At 35.7% G+C, this 27246-nt stretch overlaps 3 protein-coding genes across 6 annotated transcripts in view; 2 read left to right on the top strand and 1 right to left on the bottom strand.

The window, feature by feature from the left end:
- Positions 1-27246, top strand: part of LOC128992528 (uncharacterized) — a 154895-nt gene that overhangs the window by 4323 nt on the left and 123326 nt on the right. The window lies entirely within an intron of this gene.
- The window catches only part of LOC128992524 (nuclear pore complex protein Nup214), a 38813-nt gene that overhangs the window by 5124 nt on the left and 6443 nt on the right, over positions 1-27246 (top strand). For all 3 annotated transcript variants that reach the window (XM_054416142.1, XM_054416144.1, XM_054416143.1), the window contains exons 6-17: positions 793-905; positions 1707-1911; positions 8835-9025; positions 9535-9731; positions 10512-10735; positions 11121-11287; positions 11656-11720; positions 11943-12030; positions 12470-12606; positions 13473-13660; positions 16764-16925; positions 18402-18587. In XM_054416142.1, the coding sequence (XP_054272117.1) occupies positions 793-905; positions 1707-1911; positions 8835-9025; positions 9535-9731; positions 10512-10735; positions 11121-11287; positions 11656-11720; positions 11943-12030; positions 12470-12606; positions 13473-13660; positions 16764-16925; positions 18402-18587 (1923 nt within the window). The remainder of the gene's footprint in view (positions 1-792; positions 906-1706; positions 1912-8834; positions 9026-9534; positions 9732-10511; positions 10736-11120; positions 11288-11655; positions 11721-11942; positions 12031-12469; positions 12607-13472; positions 13661-16763; positions 16926-18401; positions 18588-27246) is intronic.
- LOC128992527 (nucleolin-like) lies at positions 20232-25589 on the bottom strand. 2 transcript variants are annotated; one of them, XM_054416148.1, is made up of 2 exons: positions 25488-25589; positions 20232-21306 (listed from the first exon to the last, which is right to left on the bottom strand). In XM_054416148.1, the coding sequence occupies exon 2, from the start codon at positions 21252-21254 to the stop codon at positions 20334-20336; it is 921 nt and encodes a 306-aa protein (XP_054272123.1). In that variant the 5' UTR covers positions 21255-21306; positions 25488-25589; the 3' UTR covers positions 20232-20333. The 2 variants fall into 2 exon arrangements, with proteins under 2 accessions (XP_054272123.1, XP_054272122.1); XM_054416147.1 differs by lacking the exon at positions 20232-21306 and adding an exon at positions 21969-23217.

The following is a 27246-nucleotide window of genomic DNA, read 5'->3' as shown; positions in this document are numbered from 1 at the left end:
ATCATAAATATTCACAAAAACTAAAAAATAACCCAACGTAAACTGTGGTTTTTCCACAGTTTAAATAGTGACGGCCCTCTTCTAAAAATATCCCTTTTACTTAATTAGGAGGTCTGCATAACTTTTTGATCCATCATATGTGAAATTAAGCGTTTTCTTTTTTACTTGAGTAAATTTGATGAAATCCTTACAATTTGAACTGACATTCAGTCATACAGCAACTGTTTCAATATTTGAGTTGATCTAGAAAATAATTATATGTATTAGGCTACAGTGTTTATAGAAGTAAAGTACATTTAAGTTTGAGGATAGTTTTTTTTTGTCCTGGAACGCTAGGCACAAGCCCAGGATTGTTTTTCACATTACTTCAGGCTAGACCTAGGAGTTGCGGTGTTATCAATTAGATAACAGGTGATTTGGTAGGATTTGAACCCGGGACCGAAATCTCACGCTCTAACCACTGGACCAGCTCGCTCCCCCAAGTTTAAGGATAGTGGAAGTACTCGAATCTTTGTGTGGTGTTTTGTTTGTGCTAAGATTTCCCATTCGGACAAACCTGCTGTCCCGACACGACTCCTTGAAACATACTTGTCCACTGTATTAGGCTACATGATTTGCCTGTTTGATTAATTTTACGTTTTTAAAATTTTTTCTTACAAAGAGAATATTATTCATAGACATTTGATTTTTTTAGAGAGGAAAGAGTTTTCAACCCTTTTAATTAGACAAAGATTTAACCTTTTAAAATGCATTAAGATCTAATGTAACCTAAATTCCTAATCATGTTCCTAGGTGCCTTTGCTGGAGTCCAAAAGGCAAACAGATTGTGATTGGTTCAAGAAACGGATCGTTGAACCAGTTCAAACCGGAGCTGAAGATCGTCAAGGCCATCCCTCCTCCTCAAGGTATTCCGTAGGTTTTGTAAGGATATACAGCATGCAATGAGTTAAATTATGTTGATTATTAGCTAAGTATCGGTTACAGTACTGGTATATTGGAGGTGGTATCTTTCTTTTTTGAGTAAACGGAGACTATCAGATCGACTGGGTTGAAATTTTAGCCAAAGTTAGATCATCACATAGTTCTACTTATGTCTATCCCCTTGTGCCACACCTCTAAAGTTGAAGGATGGATCTTTTGAAAGTAAATATTGACTGGTCTACATCGGAAACCTGAAAAAAGGGAAACCTTAATGTTTACAAACTATTTATTTTTACATAAAAAAAAAACTATTCAATTATTAACTCAGGCACATATTTAAGATTATGATCATTGCTCTTGTAAGTGGTGACATTAAATACACTAACTTAAACTTTGCCTCAGCAAATTATATTCAATAATGTACTGATAAGATTTTTTTTTAGAATCAATATAATTTTTCTGTACGAGGCAGGCTTTATCCTATATTTTGCATTCACATCAAACAATGCCGTGCACTGTAAATCCCAATCTTATTTTAGATTGTAATGCATTTATGTTAGCCTAGATTGTACTACTGACAATGTTGATTATATGTAAAAGACGATCAAGAGATTTGATTTGATTATAGTAAAAGCATTTTTAATTGGTTGGTTTTTACTTTGTGTATCGGCAATTTATTCATAATAAATCTACCTACCCCATAAAAAAAAAAAAAATAAATGTAACATTTTTAACTTAAGCCAATTTATATTCAATGGCTTACTGATCAGCTGTTTTATTAACAGGCGATTGGACGTTGGTCAGCATTCACTGGCTAAGCAACTTCCAGTACGCAGCTGTGTACAGTCCGCAAGGCCAACAGCGTCCTTGCCTCGTCATAGTCAACACTCCCAAAAACGCACCCATCTCCTACGTCAACTACGATGACATCACCTACAGCAACGGTGAAAACCGAACCAACCAGTTCTACTTCATACACCAACAAGCTTGGTGAGTTTTTGTTTTACTCAAATTAAAAAAAAAATTCATAATGTACTTGTGTGAATTATGTCAACAATAATTGAGCGGAGCGAGCGAAGCGAGCGAAGCTCTTATACGTCGACTTTTATGCATTTCGTTATACGCAAACTCCTCCTAGACGGCTGAATCAATCGTTTTCAAATTTTGCATGGTGATAAAGACCATATCGGTGAGTGCCAACATCTATATGGCGTTAAAAAAGTCTCTCAGGAATCCGTAGAAAAATTAAACTGAAAATCACATTTTTTTAACATTAGTCTTATGGGTTGCTAGGTAACCATGTTGGCTGAATTAAATAACAAGTAAAAAGTAAACAAAAGATTTGAAGTTTTAGCATGTGCTCATAATAAGCCAACTACCCACAGTATACTAGGAAATTACAAATACAGTACAAAAGGAAAAACATCACTTGTTAATATTGAGCAAAGATTATACTTAAGGTTACTCGATACATTGCAGTCAAGGGTAGCAGTGCGAAGTCTAGGATCTGTTTATGACGAATACATTAAGGTATCTGCAATCCTAAAATGCTATGGGAAGGGAAGGAAACAGGTCCGTGACGTAGGAAGTAGTATAGGCAATCATAAAATGCTATGGGAATAGAGGGAAACAGGTCCGTGACGTAGGAAGTGATGAAGGAAGTAGTAAATGCGAGCAGTCCGGAGTGTGGGGACTGTTTATGACGATAAGATTAGGGTATCTGCAATCCTAAAATGCTATGGGAAGGGAGGAAAACAGGTCCGCAACGTAGGAAGTGGTGAAGGAAGTAGTCAAGGCGAGTAGTCCGGAGTGCGGGAACTTTTTATGACGATTAGAATAAGGTACCTGCAATCTTTAACTGCAATAGGAAGGGAGGGAAACAGGTCCGCGACGTAGGAAGTGGTGAAGGAAGTAGTCAAGGCGAGCTGTCCGGAGTGTTGGAACTATTATGACGATTAGATAAGGGTATGGGCTAGGGGTGTGCGATGCATCGAAAATGCATCGAAATTTCGATTCGATTCGATTCGATGCATCGAATCGCGATTCGATTCAGTGGTGGTCAAAAAACGATTCGATTCATGAGGGAGTCAGTATCCATATACGAAAAACGCCTGCAGAAAGTCAACGCAATACCCGCAATACAGGAGCGCGTTGCTGTTGCGTTTCCTTTACGAAGGCGTTCTTATTTAATACATTCCTTGCATTAAATATAGCTTTAATTGTTTTATATTTTTTCGTTTTGACATTGCAAATGATGAGAGGTTTTGTTTTTTGTCTTGATGTAAGCAGTGTGAAAAATATTTTACTACTGTAAACTTAGCCAAAACAAGATAGGTCACTCCAAAATGATTTTAAAAATAAGTCTGAAAAATTGTTACTTAATACTTAACTAGTAAGATTAATGTTATAGACTGATACATTTGGTATTTTTGTTAGTGGTCTGCCGGTCCCAATTTTTGTTCGGGCAAGAGAAGAAAAAGAATAATTTATTTCCAAAGAAACACTCTTATATTATTATATCTATTATTACAGAGGAATTAAAATGTTCAAATGAGAATTAAAGATTAGTAAGTTGGCTCACGAATAAAGACACAACAGAGCAATAATTGCCGCACTGCCACTAGCCAGAGCTAGTCTAGTCGTCTACTGATAAGATTGACAAGACAAAAGCTGTTACGCAACACTAACAGTGCAAAGAAAACAAAGTCAAAAGAATAGACTATTTATCCAGACATACTAGTTTAATCATTTATTATTTATTCCATACCTAATTTAAAATATATTTTAGTATTTTACATAATAAATTATAAACAAAATAAATATCTGATATAGTGAACAGATCTGTATCTTGGTTAGATGGGGTTGAAAAAATATATTTCTAAGATCCAATACAATATTTACAACTCACAAATTACAATGAATTAATTTCTTTGAAAATGATCTGTAACAGTTTTGTTTTTGAATAAAGAAATACATTTTTTGTCTCTACTTCCTTGTTTCATCACTTGCATTTTGTCAGCAATTGAAGCAACTGGGTAGCAACCGGGTGGTGTAAGAGGGGAGGGGTAGGGTCTATGACCTTGAATGCACACATCGTTGCCTGGGCTTGGCTGGGGAGAGTGATTCATTGTTTTTGTTGACATACTACTACCCTTCCTTCAGAGAAAAGGCCCTGCTGTTCCAAAAACATTGAGGGTAGTTTAAAAACATTGACCTGTGTTGCCAAGGGCATTAGAAGTTAGCATTTAACTTTCTTATCTCTTGATTTAATATTATTTTAATCTACTATATATTATTTAAGAGTTACTTTTCGGGTACCTAATTAATTGTGATTTTGTTTGGCTTTATTTTATGGATTTTTATTTCATTCATTAGCTATCAAAATCAGTTGTTTTAGGATTTTAATCTCTTGCAGTAGGTCTATACTACTGTATGACATGATATGCATTTTTTACAGTCCTTAATAATTATACCATAAACAATGTTTGTGTGTTATTTACTGTTTTTTAGTTTTATAGTAGGGCCTAAATTAGTTTACACAATATCTTTTCTTCAATGAGTTCTCCACTTGTCATGTTGCTTAGTACACTTTTAGGACTTTTTTAGGTCCTATAAAAAATAATGCCTATGTAAAGCTGTAGGCCTACTAACTGATGCCAATAATAGATAATTCTTTATTTATGATGATGTAACAAATAATGTAAGTGTGAGGTTATTTATTATACTAAGGAGGTTAGGAGGCAGGGAATGAATAATACATATTGCATGGTGGAAACATATTATTTTTATTTTCTTCTTGCTTGCAGTCCTGAAGCAGGTCCACAGGATATGTAGGCTAAATTTATTTCTTAATGGTCTTTTTATATTAAGTTCCATTCAAATTTGTTGTAATTTAGCTGACGGTACCTATTTAGTTATTTAAACAGTTATTAAAATGAGAATTAATGTCTTGATAAAAAAAATATTTTCTTCTTGCAATTGAGCCAATTCCAAGTAAAAACTATGAAATAGGCAAGTAAACCAGCTCACAGGTTATTCTAATCCCTATGATTGAAAATAAATATTTTTTTCACCTAAAATTCATATGTTAAGTATGAATAGGCCTAATACCACATCAACAAAAATTTGCATTACACAAATGTGGTAAATTTTAATTATTGTTAATCCACTCAATTGACAATTATGAATAGAAAAATACCGTATTGCTTCGAATCGAGTTGCATCGAATCGAATCGAAAATCTTTTGAATCGAATCGTTGCTTCGAATCGAAAATTTCTTGCTGCTTCGCACACCCCTAGATGGGCAATCAAAAATGCTATGGGAAAGGGAGGGAAACAGGCCCGTGACGTAGGAAGTGGTGAAGGAAGTAGTCAAAGCGAGCTGTCCGGAGTGTTGGAACTGTTTATGACGATAAGATAAGGGTATGGGCAATCCTAAAATGCTATGGGAAGGGACGGAAAGAGGTCCGCGACGTAGGAAGTGGTGAAGGAAGTAGTCAAGGCGAGCTGTCAGGAGTGAGGGAACTGTTTATGGCGATTAGATTAAGGTATTTGCAATCCTAAAATGCTATGGAAAGGGAGGAAAATAGGTCCGCGACGTAGGAAGTGGTGAAGGAAGTAGTCTAGGCGAGTTGTCCGGAGTGTTGGAAATGTTTATGACAATTAGATTAAGGTATCAGCAAACCTAAAATGCTACGGGAAGGGAGGAAAACAGGTCCGCGACGTAGGAAGTGATGAAGGAAGTAGTCAAGGTGAGCTGTCCGGAGTGTGGGGACTGTTTATGACGATTAGATTAAGGTATTTGCAATTCTAAAATGCTATGGGAAAATAGGTCCGCGACGTAGGAAGTGGTGAAGGAAGTAGTCTAGGCGAGTTGTCCGGATTGTTTGAAATGTTTATGACAATTAGATTATGGTATCAGCAAACCTAAAATGCTACGGGAAGGGAGGAAAACAGGTCCGCAACGTAGGAAGTGATGAAGGAAGTAGTCAAGGTGAGCTGTCCGGAGTGTGGGAACTGTTTATGACGATTAGATTAAGGTATTTGCAATCCTAAAATGCTATGGGAAGGGAGGGAAACAGGTCCGCGACGTAGGAAGTGGTGAAGGAAGTAGTCAAGGCGAGTAGTCCGGAGTGTGGGAACTGTTTATGACGATTAGATTAAGATATCTGCAATCTTTAAATGCAATGGAATGGAGGGAAACAGATCCATGACGTAGGAAATTGTGTAGGATGTAGATGTGTGGATTTATGTATCTCCAATACTACGGTGCTTTCAGAGTGAACTAATGATTTTCCCCGAGCAAAGCTCGGTCCCCAGGTACTATAATCAAATGACGACACTAGCTTGAGGTTCGTGACGTATGAAGAGGTTAAGGAAGTAGTAAATGTGAACAGTCTGGAGTATGGAAACTGTTTATGACGATTAGATTAAGGTCTCTATATTCCTAAAATGCTACGGAAAGGGAGGGAAACAGGTCCGCGATGTGGGAAGTGGCGAAGGAAGTAGTAAAGGCGAGCTGTTCGGAGTGTGGGATCTGTTTATGACGATTAGATTCAGGTATCTGCAATCTTAAAATGCTATGGGAAGAGAGGGAAACAGATCCGCGACGTAGGAACAGGTGAAAGAAGTAGTAAGGTGAGCAGTACGGAGTGTGGGAACTGGAAACCGTTTGTAGCAGTTTTAATGTATCTGCAATGCTGATATGCTATGAGAAGGGATGGAAGCATGCCCAAGACATAGGAAATTGTGAAAGAAGTAGTAAAGTCTAGCAGTACGGACAGTGGGGATGTTTGTTGCAATTAGATTAACGTATCTAAAATACTAAAATGCTATGGAAAGCGATGAATACAGGTCCACGACGTAAGTGGTGAATGAAGTAGTAAAGGCTGGCAGTGCAGAGTGGGGGAACCGTTTGAGCAGATGGATAAATGAATTTGCAATACTTAAATGCTATGAGAAAGGAAGGAAACAGGCCAATGACGTAGTAAATGGTGAAGGAAGTAGTAAGGCTAACAGCGCAGAGTGTGGGAACTGTCTTTGGCAATTACATTAATGTATCTGCAATCCTAAAATGCTATGGGAAGAGAGGGAAACAGGTCCACGACGTAGGGTGTGGTGAAGGAAGTAGTAAAGGTGAGCAGTGTTGAGTTTGGGAATGGATTAATGTATCTGCAATGCTAAAATGCTACGGGAAGAGACTGTAGACTGTAATATGTTAAAATGATTACGAAGCACAAATCGATACATATTTTCGATACATGCAATCGTTTACAATCGAAATTTACAACTGAGTTGACAACAGCTGATTTTTACTCCATAGAGGCTAAACACGATTTTTACTCCCTAAATATTAAAAATGCTACTTTAGACCCGCAGCGCATGCATGAAAAAATACTGTTTTTACTGCAGTAAGACAAAAACAATATAATATGAACCCTTGATGACTCCGCTCAATTTTGTGGATGCCTCTGCGAACGCCACCTAGTTACCAAAACAATAGACGTTTTGATTTTTGAAGCATTAATTAAAATTTAAGTAGGTATTTATACAATTAACAGCTCATGTTCATTACACGGGTTGGACAAAAGATTGGTTCTATCATTAGTTATGTTAACCCTTTGCGGTCGAATGGCGAGTATAGGTCGCCGCCCGCCATTTTGCCGACTGCTCAAAAATGGCGACCTATAAGGACCCAAAAAAAAAATTCAAAAATCAAAAAAGTTAATTTTTTTGGTTGAATGCCGAGTATAGGTCTTTGGGCACCATTTTCCTGACTGCTTGAATGGCAAGCTAAATTCACCGGAAAATGTGGAAAAAATTCAACCTCAAAGGGTTAACTGAGTAAAATTGTACATTTTCCCCTTGTTTGTTCAAACTGGAAATGTCCCCAATGTTGTATCAGTGTCTATCACACAAATGTTTCTTAGAGCCTAATCTGATTTTTACTACTTTTAGGTTTGACATTTTGAGGTGCTAAGCAAGCTGGTGTTTTTATTTTGTCTGTCATTTTTTATTTGTTTTGTGATGCTGGTTTCAAGGAGTAAAATGAGTTTGGTTTCAATAGAAAACAAAAAACGTGATTATTTTTAATATTGGCGACACTTTATTTAATTAATGATTTGTTAACATGGGGATTTTGAGTACAGTCGAACCTCTATAAGACGAATTTCAAGGGGTAGGGGAAAAAATTTTATTTATCGAGGTATTCTTAATAAAGATGGTTGTTTTATCGAGGTTAAATAATGCTGTCATTCGTTTTATTGAGGTTCTTCTCGCTCTGAAAACAATTACTGAGGAAGGAAGAGGGATGGGTGGAGGTTTCATGTTGAGACAAGCTTCTGTTTGTTTTAAAAAGTACGTACTATGGAGATCAAGATAAGATAAGATAAGATAAGATAGATGTCACATTCGTCTTGTAGAGGTTTTGTGCAAAGAATATTCGTTGTATAAACGCTAATAAGTTCTCCTAGCCCACGTCACAAACAAATTTGTCTTATGGAGGTTTTTAACCTAATTACTACGTTGTATAGAGGAGTTTTTAGCAATGACCTTTATGAATGTTACGAGGGGATTAAAAAATTTGGTCTTATCGAGGAATTTGTTTTACCGAGATTCGTACTAGTAAGGTTCGACTGTATTTATTATTTTCTGTTCCAACTTTCCAGGTTATGTTAAACGTTTTGTGGCGAGTTTTGGTGGATAATGGAATCTCCGTTAGACAATAAATATCAAAGAAAGTTCAAAGAAACATAGATTTAGTAGTATTTAAAGTGAAATTAAAACAGATAATGAGATAATGTATTGAGTCAAATTACACTTGCTTGGCTGTGCAGAATAGTGTAGGATAGTCGCCAGTCGGTTGCCCCGAAGTCATAGAAGGAATTATGTTAATTGACAACATTTTTCAACAGGAATGTGTTACTGGTCGCCTCAGCGAACAGTATGGAGGTGGGAGTGCTTGGACGAGCTGGCGAGTCGCCATGGCAACAGTGGCAGATGGAGGACGCTGCGCGAGCCGAGCTGCCGCTGTCTCCCTCTCGTCAGGAGACTCATCCTGTGGGCATGGCTTTTGATATCAGTCCACAGTACAATCTGCCTTGGGGTCAGTATAACAGAGATAAAGGATTGATATTTTTGTTTTCCGAATGGTAACGAGAGAGAGCTTTAAATTTTATAGACTAAAATAGCGCCAAATTACAAGTGAAAGACAAAAATGTGAATATTAGTGTTTTTGGACTACAGGGCACACCAGCGTATGTACTATTCCACTATATATAATATGTTACCAAAGCCATTGACAACAAAAATGAGTCACGGATTTGCTGTGACCACGGTGGTTGTTCTTGATTTTGTCATTACCGCAGAAGACGTTCAGGAATTCACCAAGACCGTAGAAAATGTTGTAGATTCCTCCATTACGATGGAAGATGTTCACGATTTCACTTGGAGGAAGATGTACAGTATTGTATGAACCAATTGAAGTATTACAATTAATAATTTAAAAAATCAATTCATTTCAAAACAACCCAATTCGACCAAAATTTCAACCTACATAAAAAACCCTCGTAAACCCCTAGAATATATGATTTTAAATTAACTGCTGTGTTATAGGTGAAAACCAGCAACTTCCGCCGATGCCATTACTACTGCTACTGTCACATGAGGGGTTGTTGACCCTGTACTGGTGCATCAACTTGCAGCCTGGCAGTCCGTGTGTGTGTACTCCCCCCACCCCTCTACCTGACACTAGCGGACTGGGGCACTTCAGGTCACCTGCGCCTGCGCCTGCACCTGTACAACAGCAACAGGTGGGGATATACCTAGGTGTAGGGAATGTTGAAATATGTGGTGGCTACAGTTGGCAACACGTGGCCATTTTCCATACCCACTTCTATTTTCCCTAGCGAGCTGGCCAAGTGGTTAGAGCGCAGGACTCCGGTTTCTGGTTCAAATCACGCCAAATCACCAATGGATTTTATCTAAGTGATAATGCTGTAACCCCTAGGTCTAGCCTGAAGTAATGTGAAAAACAATTCCGGGCTCGAGCCTAGCGTCCTAGGGCAATAAAAATCCATTTTCCTTGGACTATATTCTCTGAGCTATCAGAACTTTATCCCTTTTGGAAATTATTCTCAGTATGCATAGACAAATAATTAGGAGGGTAAAAAATGCTGTAATTATAAATTATACTCAGTTGACTAAACTGATCCGCATTGAAATTATAGTGTATCTTAAAACTTATTTGAGTTCATGTTTGAACCAAGTGATCATTTCCCAAGACAATTTTTCATTGAATGTTTCCAAACCTTGCAAACCTACCTCAACCCCCCTTGGTTCAGGGTAGAGTGGAAATCAGGCCATCGTAGATAAATGTGTCTTTGGTTTGTTTAAAATGTTTGAACTGCCGGAAACACTATTGCATGATACTATTGTATTTCTTAAAGAAATCTCAATAAAGAAAATTGATTGAAACAATACACTGATTGTTGGGATTAGCTTCCTATGAAAATGGTTAACACTTTTATCCATGTTGATTTGTTAGAGCTTCTAAGTTAGCTTTGGACATTACTAACTTCAGACTAATGTAGCCACAGATTACGCAGCAGACACCGCAGAAGCCACAGTTGGTAGCGCCGTCTGCTCCGTCAACATTCTTCACTCCAGCGCCTGTGTCGTTTGCCCCGTCTGTGCCTACTGCTGCTACCCCCGCCACCATCGCTGCCCCCACTGCCGTCTCTGCTACGCCTACCAGCCAGTGGCAGCAACCCCCCACTGCACAACCGGCGTGGACTTTGCCTGCGCTGTCGGCTCAGTAAGTATACACTGTGATTGCAGCTCAAACGATTAACATGAAATATTCTTGTTGTTAACATCCATATTTTTTTAAGAAGTGGTTTTTGGTGGGGAAAACACTTGGCTTAGGGTGTAAAGTAAGACCCTATCATATCCGATAATTTACGCCTAATAATTAAGTGTACTCGATAAATGTAGTCAAAAGTAGTGCATAGGTATCTGAGGGGATTGAAAACTATAGACATGTTTCTAAAACTAAGAGTATAAACCAAACTGGTTAGAACCAATCAAATGTTTTGAGGTTAGGCCCACTGGCTCAACTGAAAAGTTAATATAGTATATTCCATTAAAACAATTAACCAATACCTGTTTAGGCTGCTGTATAATATACAATATCTGTTCAGGCCAGATAAGTCTGCAGGTTCGTGGATGTCGTCACCGTCAGCTACCACGGTGTTTGCTGCTTCTACTGCGTCGTCTGCCTTCACTACTCCGGCAGTATCTACTACACAGCCTACATTTGGAGCACAGCCTCTCAGCTTTGCACCTTCGGAAGGCTTTGGAAAACCTGGTAAGTTTGTGAAAGGTCCATAAGATTGTAAAACAATGTGTGATAGAGTTACGGTAACAGAAAAAAAATGGAGGGAATGAAATTCAGAAGCGAACTGTAGCTAAATAGTGTAGAGCCGCTACTGCAGCTGAAAGTTTGACTGGATCGTAGCAGCATTTTTATTAACTTAGTAGTCCAGCATGAAACAACCCATAAAGTGAGTTTTGTTCATTTTAACTCAAAATAGTTGCTCATAGAGGTACATTTCTGTAAAATTATAGATATTTAGGAGTAGTTACGTTGTGTGTTAACATTTGTATATCTTATCTTAAAAAATATTATATGTCAGGTAATAACGAATTTCCCTAATCTGAATGTTTTCCTTACAGTTGGAACATTAGTCCAGCCTGCTTCACCCGTCGTTCCAAAGGCAGTAACACCTGTCGTTACTTCTGTAAGTAGAGTATTTAAACTTTAACTATTTTTAGAGTTTCAGAATTATTTTGACTTTGAATGTCTCTTGTAATTAGCCTATTAAAATACTGGCTAAATTGAGCAAAAAGAAATGGACACACAATTAACTTACCTAAGGAACAATTAGGCCACACATTCCATGCCACGACCAAACCATCAAATGCAATGTAGCAATCGATGTATCCAATATTTTGTGTTTTAGGTCGCTCCTGTCCAGCCGCCGCCGACTTTGGAAATCCCGGTTGCTTCTTTCCCTGTTCAAGTGCCACCTGCCCTTTGCACGCCTGAACGTAAGTTTTATCTCAGATCCACAGAAAATAATCCAAAAGATGGAAGCGATCTAAAAATGTTCCTTCTTTAAAAAGTAACTATATTTAAATATTTTTTTTTCTGCCAACATTTATGAGAGAACAGCGTACATTACTAATCAGTTCAAGAGACCTAAGTACTTCAGTTATGTGTCGATGGTTAAAAGTGAAGTTTAAAAATAGGGTATTGACAAGCTTTAATATGTAAGAGTTTCTATGTTAATTCATAAGCATTAGTCATGGGGTTCGTTTAGTAACTAGTTTAATCAAACTATAATAGCTCACTTTGTTTTGTTTTTAATTCCTTTTTTTCTTCATGTAGCCTACTTGAGGAATACAGAACACTGCTCGACAAAGTTTATGGCTCAAGTTTTCCGTTTTTTGTTCGCAAACACTAAATTAACCATGTGCCTTTACGCAGCGGAAGTGACTGAAGAGAGCGAACACTTGCGGCAGATGAATGAGGCCCTCATACAAGACAGCATCCGAGAGGAGATCAACTTCTGCGACAAGGAGCTTCAGCAGTTGAGCCAACGAGTGTGCAATCTCAACGTGGACGTGAGTGAGACGATGAATTATTTTAACTCATCCTTGTCTAATGTCTAGCCGAATTCTGTATCTTTAGTTTGCCAACGGGTGTTATCATATTTCCCACCATTTGTCGAAGCAAATGGTGACACACAAAGTTTTTAGTACTGTAAACCCAGCTTAGTAGGGACGCGGTTGGATTAGTGAATAGACCTCAGGAGTTGAAAGCTTAGTTTTAAATTCTACCCAATCCAATGGATCTTAGCTATTTGATAGTGACCTTAATGATCAAGGCACATCTTAGCAGTTACAGTACCCATCTTAGGTATTTGGTAGGTTGGTACAGTACCCATCTTAGGTATTTGGTAGGTAAAGTACCCATCTTTCAAAAATCCAAAGACAGACTAGAGCTAAGAATATTCTTTTTGTAGGTACAAAATTGTACTTTGCTATCGTTGCATAAATTTATTCATTATCTTGGCTATAAAATTAACTTTCTGTTCTAAAACTACTTTTCACTCATCCTACTTTCTCACTGCACTCCGTACTTCTGTAAATGCAAAAATTGTTTTTAATTTTTATTCATTTTGATTATGAGATTGTTCACAATGTATCCCCTCCCACAATATAAGGAAGCTAATTATAACTACCATGTGTAGTATTCTCATGATAAAAATACTTTATTTCACTGTGTGTAGTATACTCATGACAAAAATACTTTATTCTTCAAAACAACAGATTGTTTGTCAGGACAAACTTATTTTATATCAAGTTAAGGGAGGGCACAAGGGCCTAGGTTTTTAGGATTTTTGAGAGGATAGCAGAATTATCTGAATGGGAAAAAGTCCAAACTGGCATTGCTGTTTTATTTGATATCAAACACTTGTCCCTTTCAGGTGTTGAATGAAGTTGACACTGACAAGTTGGTAGCGGACACAGAAGAGATGTCTGCGTTCATGCGGGAGCTGAAGGAGACGACGGACGTGCAAGCTGCGGAGGTGGATGTGCTGCGGAACTTCATCCTGCAGTCCTTCTCCTACGTGGAGAGCATGAAGACGCGACTGCGGCTGCAGAACAATCCCGAGTTAGTTGTCTGCAGTTTAAATTGTATCTTTGTTTTGTTGGTTAGGTTGATTCACGGTTCAAATTACATTGTGTTCAAACAATGAAACATTAAAAATCTTTAATGTGACAAGTAAAGTTATGTCTCTGAAAAGTGACCTGCTTTAGAATGGGTTTTGTTTTGAATACATACTTTAAAGTTGCTTTTGTAGCTGCGTAAGTATTTTTTTCAGGGCTGTGCGAATCCAGAAATTTTGGTTCGAATCCGAATCCGAATCATAGCTGTACAGATTTTACCGAATCCGAATACTTTAATTAGTTCCGGGTCGAATCCGAATCTAAAATTTATAGCCATTACCGAATCCGGATCGAATCCGAATCTCAAATTTACAGCTGTTATCGAACCCGGATCGAATCCGAATCTTAAATTTACAGCCGTTATCGAACCCGGATCGAATCCGAAACTCAAATTTACAGCTGTTATCGATTCTGAATATTTGAACCAGTTCCGAAAGACATAATATGTCATAATTTATATTATTTAGAATTTGGTCAAGAGAGTCCAAGCCAAGATGTCCTACTTGTTTATTTTCTTTTTAAATATGTATATAATGGATTATATAGGGTTCAAATGCGACATATGAGCCTAAGTCCGTAAGCTATGACTATTACAAGTTAACATCTCACCTCACACTGTGAGGTTAAGTTTATGTACTGATAGCCAAGATAGGGTTCAAATGCAACATGAGCCTAAGTCCGTAAGTTATGACTATTACAAGTTAACATCTCACACTGTGAGGTTAAGTTTATGTACTGATAGCCAAGATAGGGTTCAAATGCGACACGAGCCTAAGTCCGTAAGTTATAACTACCTAGGCTATTACAAATAAACATCTCACCTCCCACTGTGAGGTTAAGTTTATGTACTGATAGCCAAGATAGGGTTCAAATGCAACATGAGCCTAAGTCCGTAAGTTATGACTATTACAAGTTAACATCTCACACTGTGAGGTTAAGTTTATGTACTGATAGCCAAGATAGGGTTCAAATGCGACACGAGCCTAAGTCCGTAAGTTATAACTACCTAGGCTATTACAAATAAACATCTCACCTCCCACTGTGAGGTTAAGTTTATGTACTGATAGCCAAGATAGGGTTCAAATGCAACATGAGCCTAAGTCCGTAAGTTATGACTATTACAAGTTAACATCTCACACTGTGAGGTTAAGTTTGCTGATAGCCAAGATAGGGTTCAAATGCGACCTAGGCCTAAAGAATAACACTATGGTCAGGTTCATATTATGAACCAGGCAAAAAAAAAATCAGAGTACACAAGTAGTTTTTAGTGTCCGCTGTCCAATTTTGACCCATTGCAGCTTAGGCATAATACCTACCTTACATCTATAAATTTGAAATCAAATATCTTAAATACCCTAAGCTAAACCCAATCTAACTTTTTCTTTGAGACCCTCAAGAAACAACATTGGCCCATTACAATATGAAAAAGATTGAAGGTGATAAGACTAATCTGGATGATCAACTTACTGGAAGCTTTACAAACTACTAATAATCAACAATTTTGATATTAAAAATTAACAGAAATAAATAGGCCTAGGCCTAACTTAAGTTATAAGTGAATCAAACTACCTATATGATATAGGCTAAGTTAGGCTATAAACCAACTAGGCCTAATTAATTAGTTATCTATACAAAAAAAATCCTTTTTCAACCTTTTACATAAGTTACTTAAGTTTAGGTTATGTTTACACTTTAACTTGTACTTGAATGTGGCTATCTGTACCAGTACGTCATATTTTCCATTTAATCAAAAGTGCATCATCAAATCAGAACTATAAATTGGATTAGATCAATAAAGTACAAGTAAAACTTTTCTTACAGAACATAACTTAGGCCTAATAAAAAACACAGTTTAACGTATAATTATTAATTTATTTATTTAACTAAGGTAGTCTGGCGTCCATTTTCATTTTGTCATACTGATGGATGAGTCGAGTGCTGTCAGTGTCATTGTCCCGTTGTCCTTTCGTTTTCGTTCTATTAGTTGTCGTAATAAGTCACTCAAGAGTCAAACTTCAATGTTCCAGTTCCAATCCCAATTCCTGGTTCAAAGAATCAACTCAACAGACGACACTGATCATTGATCAAGAAGCAAGAAACCCAACCACGTCCGCCATTCCATGTATCCACACACGACAAAAAAAAATAATCCCGCCTGCTGGGTCGAGAAATCCCGTTTTATCCCGTATGGTCTTTTTAGTTTAATTCCGAGTGTTATTTATGTTTGACGTATCATGTTTAAATAGTTGTTTAAACATTGATATTATGTTTTGCTACAGGAGTTTACCAATTGGAGTTCGTTTTCCCCTAAAAACTAAGTAGAAAAAATTAAAAACAGACGTCATAGCTGAAAAATCCGTTTTATCCCGCATCCAATTTAAATCCCGATCGTGGTCTAAAAGTCCCGTTTTCGGGATAATAATCGGAGTCACTGCCACCATTTCGTTCTCTGTTGGTTCTTGGTTCTAAAACCGACTGACGGAACGACTAAAACTGACCGAGTGAAGTGAAAACCCGGCGAGTGCAATTCAACGACGGAGCCAACGAGTCGATTGTCGAATCAACTGCTCCATAATAATCCGCTTGCAAAACTACCGGTGCGATGGCCGATGATATTACAATTTACTGAAGGAACAAAATAGATTTTACCCTAAATACAGTTTTCTCTAGCTCTAGGTCAACTGGCAGTTGGTGCTTTAGTGCTTTTGTTTCTAATCTTTGAATGCTGGAGCCAATTTTTAATCAAAATCAGATTATGAAAATGAAAATGATATTTAAATTCTCATATCAAATCCCAACTCGGATCTCTTTCCGGTACATTCGAATATCGAATCCGAACCCGGGTCTCTTTCCGGTAAATTCGAATATCGATTCCGAATCCGAATAGAGTTAGAAACAGAAGATTCGTTCTCGAATCCGAATCGAATCTCCAAAAAGATTCGGATTCGATTTGTTTTTCGAACTATTCGCACAGCCCTGATTTTTTTACAAGTACACAAGTGATTATTTTTTGTTTCACAGCTACTTGAGTATTGTTTGTTTTTCAGCTACATGAGTATCCAGAGCTCCCAAGGACTGGATCCGATTCAAGCTCGTAGGATGACAGATATCCGGAACAACATACATTACATTGAGAGTCAGCTTAGAAAATTCAATGAGGACATGGTCGAACGTTGGGGATCGTTCCAGGATGCTAACAAGGAAAACCGGTAGGCAACTTGAAAAAATACAATTTCTATTCATAATTTACTATCTATACAAGCTGGTTTTGAAAACTAAAAATAAAATGTGTTATTAACCTTTATGTTCAGCTTTACATTGCTCTCAGGACAACTGCAGTTTTGCAAGTCCTACTTCTACTATCACACTCTATCACGCCCATGGCCATTTATGCCCAAGGCGGGATTTGGCCACACCAACAACTGATCTCCATGTCTCTCTATCTTCTGCCTCTTCCACTGCTCCCCCCACTTCTCTGACGTCCTAGAAGACACTATCCCACCATCTCTTCTTGGGCCTTCCTAATGGTCGTTTCCCTTCTGGCTTTCCTATGCTTGCTTCTTTTAATAGTGAACCCACCATTAGGTCTGATTGAAAAAACCTGACTAGTTTTTCCATTACCGGTACCAAATACAATTTTTACCCAACCATTTTAGTGTTACTTTTGACTGACTACCTAACCCTTCATAGGTGCCTACAAAGTTTTTATCTAGGAAAATTTATTTTCATACAAGTATACGCAGCTGGCAGTTTCAAGAGTAGAGTAATCTTGCACATTTCCCTCTAGGAACTGATTGAAAATCATTTCAGTCCCCCCTCCCTCGTACTACCGCATGATTAATCAGATGACTGATTAAATTATGAACTCTTACTATTAATCAGTTGAAGCCTGAAGAGTCAAGTAGCACGGAACCTGCTCCCATGTATCACAGCTGGCGCTACTACGTTCCCAGAGTTCCGTGTATCACCTATGATGTTTTTTTGTTTGCTATATTTTTTATAAATATATCAAGTAAGATTTCTATTGATTCAATGTACTCTTTTTTTTATTACTCATGATTTTGTAAAATTACATTGTTTATCTAATGTTTTCAATATGGTACCGAAAAAAAATTGGCTCACCGATCTGGTTTTAGAATCAAACACACCCAAAGGTTAAGCAAACTAATAAAGCACAGCTGTACTAAAGTTAGCCATTATAGAAGACTAGAGTATCCGTTGCTCGTATTCGAGCAATTGCAAAGTATTACAGGTGCTATTTAAAAACAGATAACAGTCATAATTTCCGATTACTAAAAAAGTCAAATCAAAGATAATGTATCAATCACTCTACTACAGTTATCGAAACTGAAAATGAACGAACTCTGAAAAGAAACGCTGTTGGGTTTGTCATGTGTTTACTACAAACAGCTGTAATTAATACAAATTATTCGTCTGTTTAAGTAAACAAAATCTTTTCTTCATTAGAAATACATTGGAATTTTGATGGCCTGTGGGGCAAAGCCCGAGGACTATTATCACAGGAATTAGTGCACACAAAAATACTTAATTTTGACACATCGTTTGAAAAAATCCGTCCACTATTAACAGAGGAGTAGTGTTTTGTAGAAATAACCTTCACGTATTATATATAAGGATAGTTTAACAAGAGTTTGAGAGGTCTCAAATGTTTTTGCTGTCCACAGAGAAGTTATGCACATCCCCTCGCTGGAGGCTGTCTACCAAGCCATCGTGCTGCAGAACAACATCATGTCCAAACAGAGGGCGCTCATCAGCCAGTTGGAGGAGAAGGCCAAGCTGAGAGAACGCAAGAGAGTGTTGGGGCTGCTCAACGTATCCAGGATGGTGGACGACATTGAGTCTGAGCATAAGTGAGTATATAGCCTATCGATTATTTACAGTGGAACATAGGCCTACACTTTCTAATAGGAATGGACGGTCCTCGAAATTTCGGGAAATTTTAAATCTTGTTCTACGAGACGAGATTTAATTTTGGTCAAGATTTTTTTGAGACGAGATAAAAAAAAAGAAAAATGCCTGCAGAAAGTCAATGCAATACCCGCAATACAGGAGTGTGCTGATGTTGTATTTCCTTTGCGAAGGCGTTTTTATTTAATTATTAATTCTTTACATGGAAATATTGTTTTAATTGTTAAAAAAACTTTTGTTGACAAAGCAAATGATGAGAAGTATTGTTAGTGTTGTTTTTGTTTTGCGTTGTATCGTACTTTATGTTGCAGTGTGAGACATGTTTTACTACTGTAAACATAACCAAAATAAGTCACTCCAAAATCATTCTAAAAATAACACAAGACTGAAAAATTGTTACTTGATACTTAACCAGCAAGATAACTTAGGTCTTAACCCTTTGAGGTCGAATTTTTTCTCCATTTTTCAGCGAGTATAGTTTGCTCTTCTAGTAGTCAGGAAAATGGAAAAATGAAAAATGGAAAATGGCGGCTACCTATACTCGAATTTCGACCTCAAAGGGCTTTTTTTATACTTTTTTTATTTGCTTTTTTATACTGATTAATAAAAATGTTGAAATAATTTTGTTTATAATTATTTTTTGTATTCAACCAGTCCGTCATAAATAAGTAGATATTTAAAAAAGTTACAAAAATCAAGTTAAAATGAGGAACGTGCATTTTGCGTTATGTATGAGAAGGGAAATCCCGTCTCGTCTCGGCTTGAACTAAAAATCCAATCTCGTCAATCCCTACTTTCTAACTTTAATTCAGACTTCATCAATGAAAAAAAAAAACTAAATTCATTGTGATAGAACTGCAAAATACTCTAATGGGTTCCAAACTGCACCAGGAGAACTAGCAGTACTCCTGCCCCGCAGTCTGTCAAGCTATAAATAAATAAATAAAAATGTCTTTATTAAGCGTTTCTCTGGTACACCAGCTTTTCAGAACAACTTTCGTCACTATCTACTAGGCTAGCAGCACAACCATAGAGATTTGATAGGCCTGTGCTATACTACGTAGGCAATTTTGCGTCCCCACCCGTAATTGCAAAAACGTTACGATAGCGAAAAGATCAAACAAAAAAGAATGATAAAAAACATCAAATGATTATTTGCAATGGACACAACGTATAAGCTCTGTTGTGATTTTTCCATTTACAAATTATTCTTTAAGTTTACTGTATATGTTTCATAAAATCAAGCAACGATGTTGTCGTTAATACAAAACCAATATGTCTTTGCCCAAACAAATGTCAGAGATAGACTAAACTATACCTCTAAATTTATTTAACTTATGCACAGTTATGTGAGGTAAAGTGTGACCCTTTTATTACTAGACTTACCTAATTTAATTCCTAGATAAATCACATAGCACTGCTCTTTTGAGTGATTGAATTATTAAAGTTCCACTGTCCTACATAGTCTGTAAACAAGGTAGGCCTACAAACAGACAAAATATGAGTTTTTTCTTGTTTCCTGAAGTCCTATTCTAACATGTAATATGTCTCCAGGATTTTAGTTGTAGTTGTAATAAATAAAAGTATTAATTAGAAAATAAGTATATTTCTGTAGACTTTCTCAAGATCTGCTTGGTTGTTGCAGAACAAGTTTTAGCGATGAAACTGGGCCAGCCATTTGTTTGAAATCATACATCAGATAAATCGTTTTTCCCCACTATTTTCACTGGTTGTCTTGGGGTTTCTTGCGGCCTGAGCCGACCTAAGCTGATTTCATCTTCATCGACTTCATACGTTGTATACACTCTCCTTGCTTTCTTTACTTTCTTCTTCGGCCCTCTCACTTTTTTCTCCTTAAGTTTACTTGCTTTTGGAACACTGTCTTTTTTGGATTTCTTCCCTTTCTCTTTTTTGTCTTTTGCGTCCTTTTTGTCTTTCTCATCCTTCTTGTCTTCATCATCTTCATCATCTTCATCGTCTTCATCCTTTTCATCTTCATCGTCTGTGTCTGAAGAGTCTGAGTTACTCTTCGACTTATTTTGCCACCTGAGCAGCGTGCACCTGCGGCTGTGATTATCCTCTTCTGCTCCGTGTATTTTTTCTTGTTTCATAACCATACCTTCTTCTTCAAGCTTTGTGTTGGTGGAATGCTTCGACATATACTCTGGGGTTTTATCCATAGAGTTAAGCCATGTTACCGCAGTATCGATTGGGATGTAAATCACAAATTCTAAATCAGGATTTTCAACTGGTGAGTGCGTAGAGTCTATTCTGTATACGTACGCATCTTTATTTTCCCATGTAAACACTTGGGGTTTTGTTAATGCCATGCTTGTTTTTCGAGGTGCAATACTTTGTTCCACGATAGGTTCTGGTGTTTTTTGTGATATATTCAGGTGTTCATCGGTTCTCGATTGGTCGAAAATTGAGATCATTTCATAAGGTGTTTCTTTGTAATAAACATGCTGAGGATTTTCTAAATCGATTAAAAATGACTTTTCCGGATTTTCATGATTATTGAATGATATGTGATTTATCGGCTGGTTAGGGTTGTTTTGTTCCTTGTGTGGGTGTTTTTTTCTAAATAGTTTTCTCAGTAAATTAGTCATAACTTTTTATGTAAAGTACGCTTAATTGAATAATTTCCTTTATTAATCAACCCTGAAACAAAAACTTCCATCAGCACAAATCATAATTATTATAAAATCACAAAAAGATTATTTACACGTGTTAGTATTTAAGTCCAAGCATGCAAAAAACTCTGAACGAGATCCAGAAACCCTTGTTATCTGTATGGTTCTTTTGTCCTTTGTTGTTTTTGGTACGAAGAATGCGCCAAATTTTTTAGTTTTATGCATCAAGCAATTGGACACAAACATTAATATTTTTGTTATTTAATTAATATTTCCATTATGAAAAGCATCTAGTTTTATTGGCACATTGCATTTATTCAAGTTTCATTGTGTCCCAAGCATATAGAACTATCTCTTAATGGCTTTAAATATTGAATTGTTGGTATTTGAACACAAAACAATAGCAAAATTGTAAATTTGTCCTTAGCAGACTTTTTGTGATGTAGATAGTTGAGAAATATTGAGATCTCCCAACCAACATACGAGTATAAGTACAGATTTTACAAACTCCTATCCAAGTACTTTGCTGTAAACTGAGACTTAAATTATCTGTGGAAACATTTAAAGTTACATGCGTTGGAAAGTCTATATTGGAAAAAATAGTGTTTTTTTTTTGTAATTTCTCAATCTAATTCACTTAAAGACATAAGTTTAGTGTTTTTTGAACCAAAATAATTTATGAAAGAAAAGTGTACTTTACTCAAATTTAATCAACCAGTATATTAGTGTGTCTCTTAATACAAAATCTCTTCTTATAAGCCAAGTAATACAATAGGAAACATTATCTACACTAAGTTCATCCACTATTTTGTTTTTTGACGCAGCAAAATCCTTTCGTCTTCTGGGGCATAGGGAGTTGGGCGTTTGATCTTGGTTCGAAAGACAATTTACTTTCGCTACTTTTATCACTTTTATCACTTTTATCTTTTGAAGAATCTGCAGATTCACTTGATTCTTGAGATTTCGGTTTTTCAATCACTGGAAGTTTTGAAGAATCTTCAGATCCACTTGATTCTTGAGATTTCGGTTTTTTAATCACTGGACGTTTTGAAGAATCTTCAGATCCACTTGATTCTTGAGATTTCGGTTTTTTAATCACTGGACGTTTTGAAGAATCTTCAGATTCACTTGATTCTTGAGATTTCGGTTTTTCAATCGCTGGAAGTTTTGAAGATTCTTCAGATTCACTTGATTCTTGAGATTCACTTGATTCTTGAGATTTCGGTTTTTCCTCTTCCGAGTCGTCCAAGTCGTCATCGGGCGGAGACGGAGGGGGTGGAGATATTTTCGGTGAATTACGTCGTTGAGTCACCATCGGGAGCACAATGATGTATTGTAGGTTCGACTGTACCCAGTATTGTGAAGATGTAGGGTTTGATGTTAAAGCTGAGTAAACCTCATTGTTTTTGTTTGCCCATTTAACTTTTACAGGGTCTTCATCGCGAAGATTTTTATTGGACAATGTCGAACGGGCACGTTTACTTTTTGCTGGGGAATCAGTTGTATTTTGATTGGATACTTTTACTATTGCCCGTTTACTTTTTGTAGGGTAAAACGTGTTGTGTGGAGGGAAAAACGAAGGCTTTCTAGTTTGTTCTTCACCACTGCTATCGCTGTCGGACGATTCTTCATCGGACACTTTTGGCTTAACATGACTTAGGCCTATATCAGTTTCAGTTATATCCCACCTCGTTGGCTTCCTCGAGGATACGTTTTCCTCCCTGTTTTCCTTCGTACCACAAAATTTCTTCGGTGGAATCTTCTCGAGTAAAGTTTTTGTTTTGGATTGTTGTCCGTTGATCTTGATGTTTACACTTTTAGATGATGTATCTGATAGTGATTTACAATTTGTACATAATAATTCACAACATTTATGTGTTGGTGTGCACACAATCGATTTGATCTTTTCACACACTGGCATTGTGGGTTGTTTTAATATCTGAAATGCATATTTCAGATTTCATCACTACAACGGGAACTATCTAACTAAGATATTTATTAAAATAATGTTGACTTTGTTTCATAATCTTATACTAAAGTGGATTGTATATGTTGACAAAGTATGTTGTCAAAACGCTTTCTATATAATGAAATGAACAAAGCAAAGTATGAAATTTGCTTTAAGCCGTTGCTATTAAAGGTTAAGTGTAGGCCTATAGGCTAAAATACGCTGGTGTGGGGCGATTTTAGACTTTTTTCCCTCGTTTGACACCAACCAATATCATCTAAAATAAAATAACCTAAAATTTAACCTAAAAATACAAAAATGTTTCATTGTCCCAAAAGACTTCCTTTTTAAAACGTTTTTATTAGCTCGCTTTCTTGTCCGGTACAAATTTTGCAATCAATTTTATACTAACTTCCCTATGAGCTGGGGACTTGAAACTTGAAACATAGCTCACAAATGGAAGACAATGCAAAATTATATAATTTAATTTTCATATTTCCCTTGGGCTTGTTTTTGTTAAGTCGCTTTCTTGCAAATTTTGATACTTCCTGATGAGCTATAGAGACTTGAAATTTGAAACACAGCTCACAAATGGATGACATTGCAATATTATATCATTTAATTTTCATAAACGTCCTTGGGCTACGCCCCACGGGCTTATTTTTATTAGCTCGCTTTCTTGCAAATTTTGATACTTCCCGATGAGCTAGAGACTTGAAATTTGAAACACAGCTCACAAATGGATGACATTGCAATATGATATCATTTAATTTTCATAAACGTCCTTGGGCTACGCCCCATGGGCTTATTTTTATTAGCTCGCTTTCCTACAAATTTTGATATCAATTTTAAACTAATTTCCCGATGAGCTAGAGATTTGAAATTTGAAACATAGCTCACAAATGGATGACAATGCAATATTATATCATTTAATTTTCTTATTTCCCTTGGGCTACGCCCCATGGGCTTCCAAATTTGCCATGTTTACATTTTGAAAGAATGTAAATATATCAATTAATTTAAGTCCTACAAGCTGTAAATACTTAAACTTGACAGTTCAAAGAGCAGAGGTTAAGAGGTACAGGTTATGCTCCCAAGAGATTATTTATACAAACAAACATTTCAAAATAAAGATAAACACTGATTGCAGATATAAAGGTGTTTGTTAATAATGTCAATTGTTATTTCTGTAGTACGGTATTCTATAAAGTAAACAACGAATTGAATAGATTGATATATTTATAGTTAGTAGATAGGCCATATATATTTAATCTAATACATAAATATATGAAAAGAAACTCAAATACACCTTAGATTTCCCACATGCCTCTGTCTTAATCTGATATAGATGCTTGAAATAGATTTAACATCCACACACATTAAAAACTAAAAATAATTTAGCCTATAAATAAAAATCTTTTTTTAAAACAAAAATAAAAATCTTCTTTAAAACAAAAATAAAAATCTTTTTTAAAACAAAACGTTTTTAAACGCACTAAAAAGTAGATAATAATTTATAAGTACTGTATGTAGAGAGTATAAATACTTGTAAGATTTCAAACGAAAAACGTGGGGTGCATGCAATTGATAATAATACATTAGTTCAATAGGTGAAGGTAATTGTAAATTATCTATTGAATGCACCCCACGTTTTTTGTTTTAAATCTTACAAGTTTTTATACTCTCCACATATTTATAAATTATTTTCTACTTTTTAGTGCGTTTAAAAAGTTTTGTTTTAAAAAAAGATTTTTATTTATAAATTATTAAGGTATTAGCCAATCTGATCTAAAATAATCTACTTAACTAACCTAACTTTAACATAGGCCTACACAAAACATTTCAATATTGAAAAATAAATATCTTTTTCTAACTAATGTCTTTATTTTATACTTTGCTTGACACACCTGTAATAGGCGTAATAGGCTGGGATGAAATTTGTTTGAGCAAAAATGCTACAAACTTTCAGACAACTTTTGCAAAAATATTATTCTTTAATATATTTGCAACAAAAAATGCAAACTAAAATGCTACCGTAGCTTAAATCCTGATAGAATGGCTAGTCAAAGTGTATAAAATTCTAAAATTGTTATTACTCCATTTATACGTTGTCTAATAGATTCAACAATTTAATGCAGGCATTCTATACAAAACAAAACTACTACTAAAATTTACTAAAATTGGCATTTTTTTTTCTGTTTTGTAAAAACTATTAAAAACAAAATTTGATAAAATTGGTTGGATTAAAAAATAACTCTTACCCTTCCTTAACTCCTAATATCCAATCATAATTTCATCATTCTTTTTGGTATTGTGCATGTAACATTGTCTACTGGGGATTTTTGTGTGTATAATAAAATTAAATATAGGTTATATTATGTTTTAAAAACTGTTTTGTTAATTGCAATTTGAAAACAAACTATTTGCTACCATATGATTGGATTTCTGATAAACTGTGAACATATGTTACAAAACTTGTTTTCTTTTTTCCAGTTAATGTTTGTTGTGAAATTATTTACTAGTAATACAGTTTTAAATTCTGCTTAATAAGTGAAAATTAGGTAAAAAAAAACTCAATTTTGTATTTAAGGAAGAACCTCTTTTGATTTTTTAGTGCTAAAAGGTTTTGTTTATAAATTTCATAAGGTAGGTAGGCTATAAGGTTAATGGCAAGGGCAATTTTCCTTAGTTTTCCCTACACACAGGGATTTTTTAATGTTTCCAATTCATAGAATTCATTTGAAAGAATTAGCCTACCTCAATATTTGGGAAACAAGTTGTATTTAAAGTTTCTGTTGGGTTAAAGAATACTGAACAATTGTTCGTTTTGGTAATACTGAACTTATACTACTTATGTTATAACTGCATTTTTTGCCTTATCTACCTAAATTAGACTATTTTAAGCACTTTTTACCATTGGCACTTTTGGGGAAATGTCTATTTCACACCGAAAATCACATTTGAAAGTCAAGAAAAATGCTAGTAATCAATGATTTTCGGGTCATGAAAATTTTCTTTTTAACTTAGGGTGTGTTTTTTAATTATTTAGTCAATTGTTAACACTTTTTTGGCAAATGCCGTTTTTACCCAGGAAACCAGGTTTGAACAATCGTAAAAAATAGTAAAGTGACAAAAATGACACATTTGTGGGTAAACCAAATTAAATATATAATTAACTTACCTAACCTAACCTAACCTAATTCATGCTTAGGTTAACAAGGTGCCAAAATGACCAATTTTGGGTAAACCCTGTTTAAGTTAAGTTAGGTTAGTATTAAGTTATTGACTCAAAGTAAAAAGAAGTTGTAGGCCCTATACAGTTTCTTAACTTAGCTATGCTAATACCGATTATTAGTAAACCTTTATTCGATGTTTTCACTATCAGCAAGTTTGGTTGGTTAGGTTAGGTTATGACAGTTTAATTTTACAACTCATATAGTACCTGGTAAATATATCTATTTTCAAACGATATTTTCAATGTGATAGTTTCAATCGATATTAGCATAAGTTAGTGTAGTTAAGTAACTGTACCCAAAAAGTTTTTCATGCGTCTAAAATTGCCAATTTCTAGGATTTTTCTTGATTTTCAAACACGATTTTCAGGGTGTAATAGGCTTTTCCCCCAAAAGTGCCAACGGGAAAAAGTGCTTAAAATAGTCTAATTTAGGTAGATAAGGCAAAAAAATGCAATATAACATAAGTAGTATAAGTTCAGTATTACCTTTGTTTTAAATAAAGATTGCATAGGTTATATAGACAAGGTGCAACTACAGCATTCAGGAGTACTTTATTGGTGTACCGGTAATTAACTAGCCTATATAATTTTTTTGTATATGTTAGCCTTTCTTTATCGACAGTGTTGTGTGTTTTATGTTCCTAGCTGTTATTGAATGTCTTGTGACAGCAAACTATTGGTTTCATATTGTGTAGTTTATTTATATAGCCTAGTAAAATGTAAAGATACACTTTTGATAAGCCATCAATGAAAAAATATCAAGTTTATTTATTAATCTTAAATTT

This window comes from Macrosteles quadrilineatus, unplaced genomic scaffold, assembly GCF_028750875.1.
Source record: "Macrosteles quadrilineatus isolate MER2022 unplaced genomic scaffold, UCM_ALF_1.0 Scaffold_4__1_contigs__length_99947679, whole genome shotgun sequence".
NCBI classification, from domain to species: domain Eukaryota; kingdom Metazoa; phylum Arthropoda; class Insecta; order Hemiptera; family Cicadellidae; genus Macrosteles; species Macrosteles quadrilineatus.
Note: the sequence above shows the minus strand (reverse complement) of the source record. Positions and strands in the feature narration are given on the sequence as shown.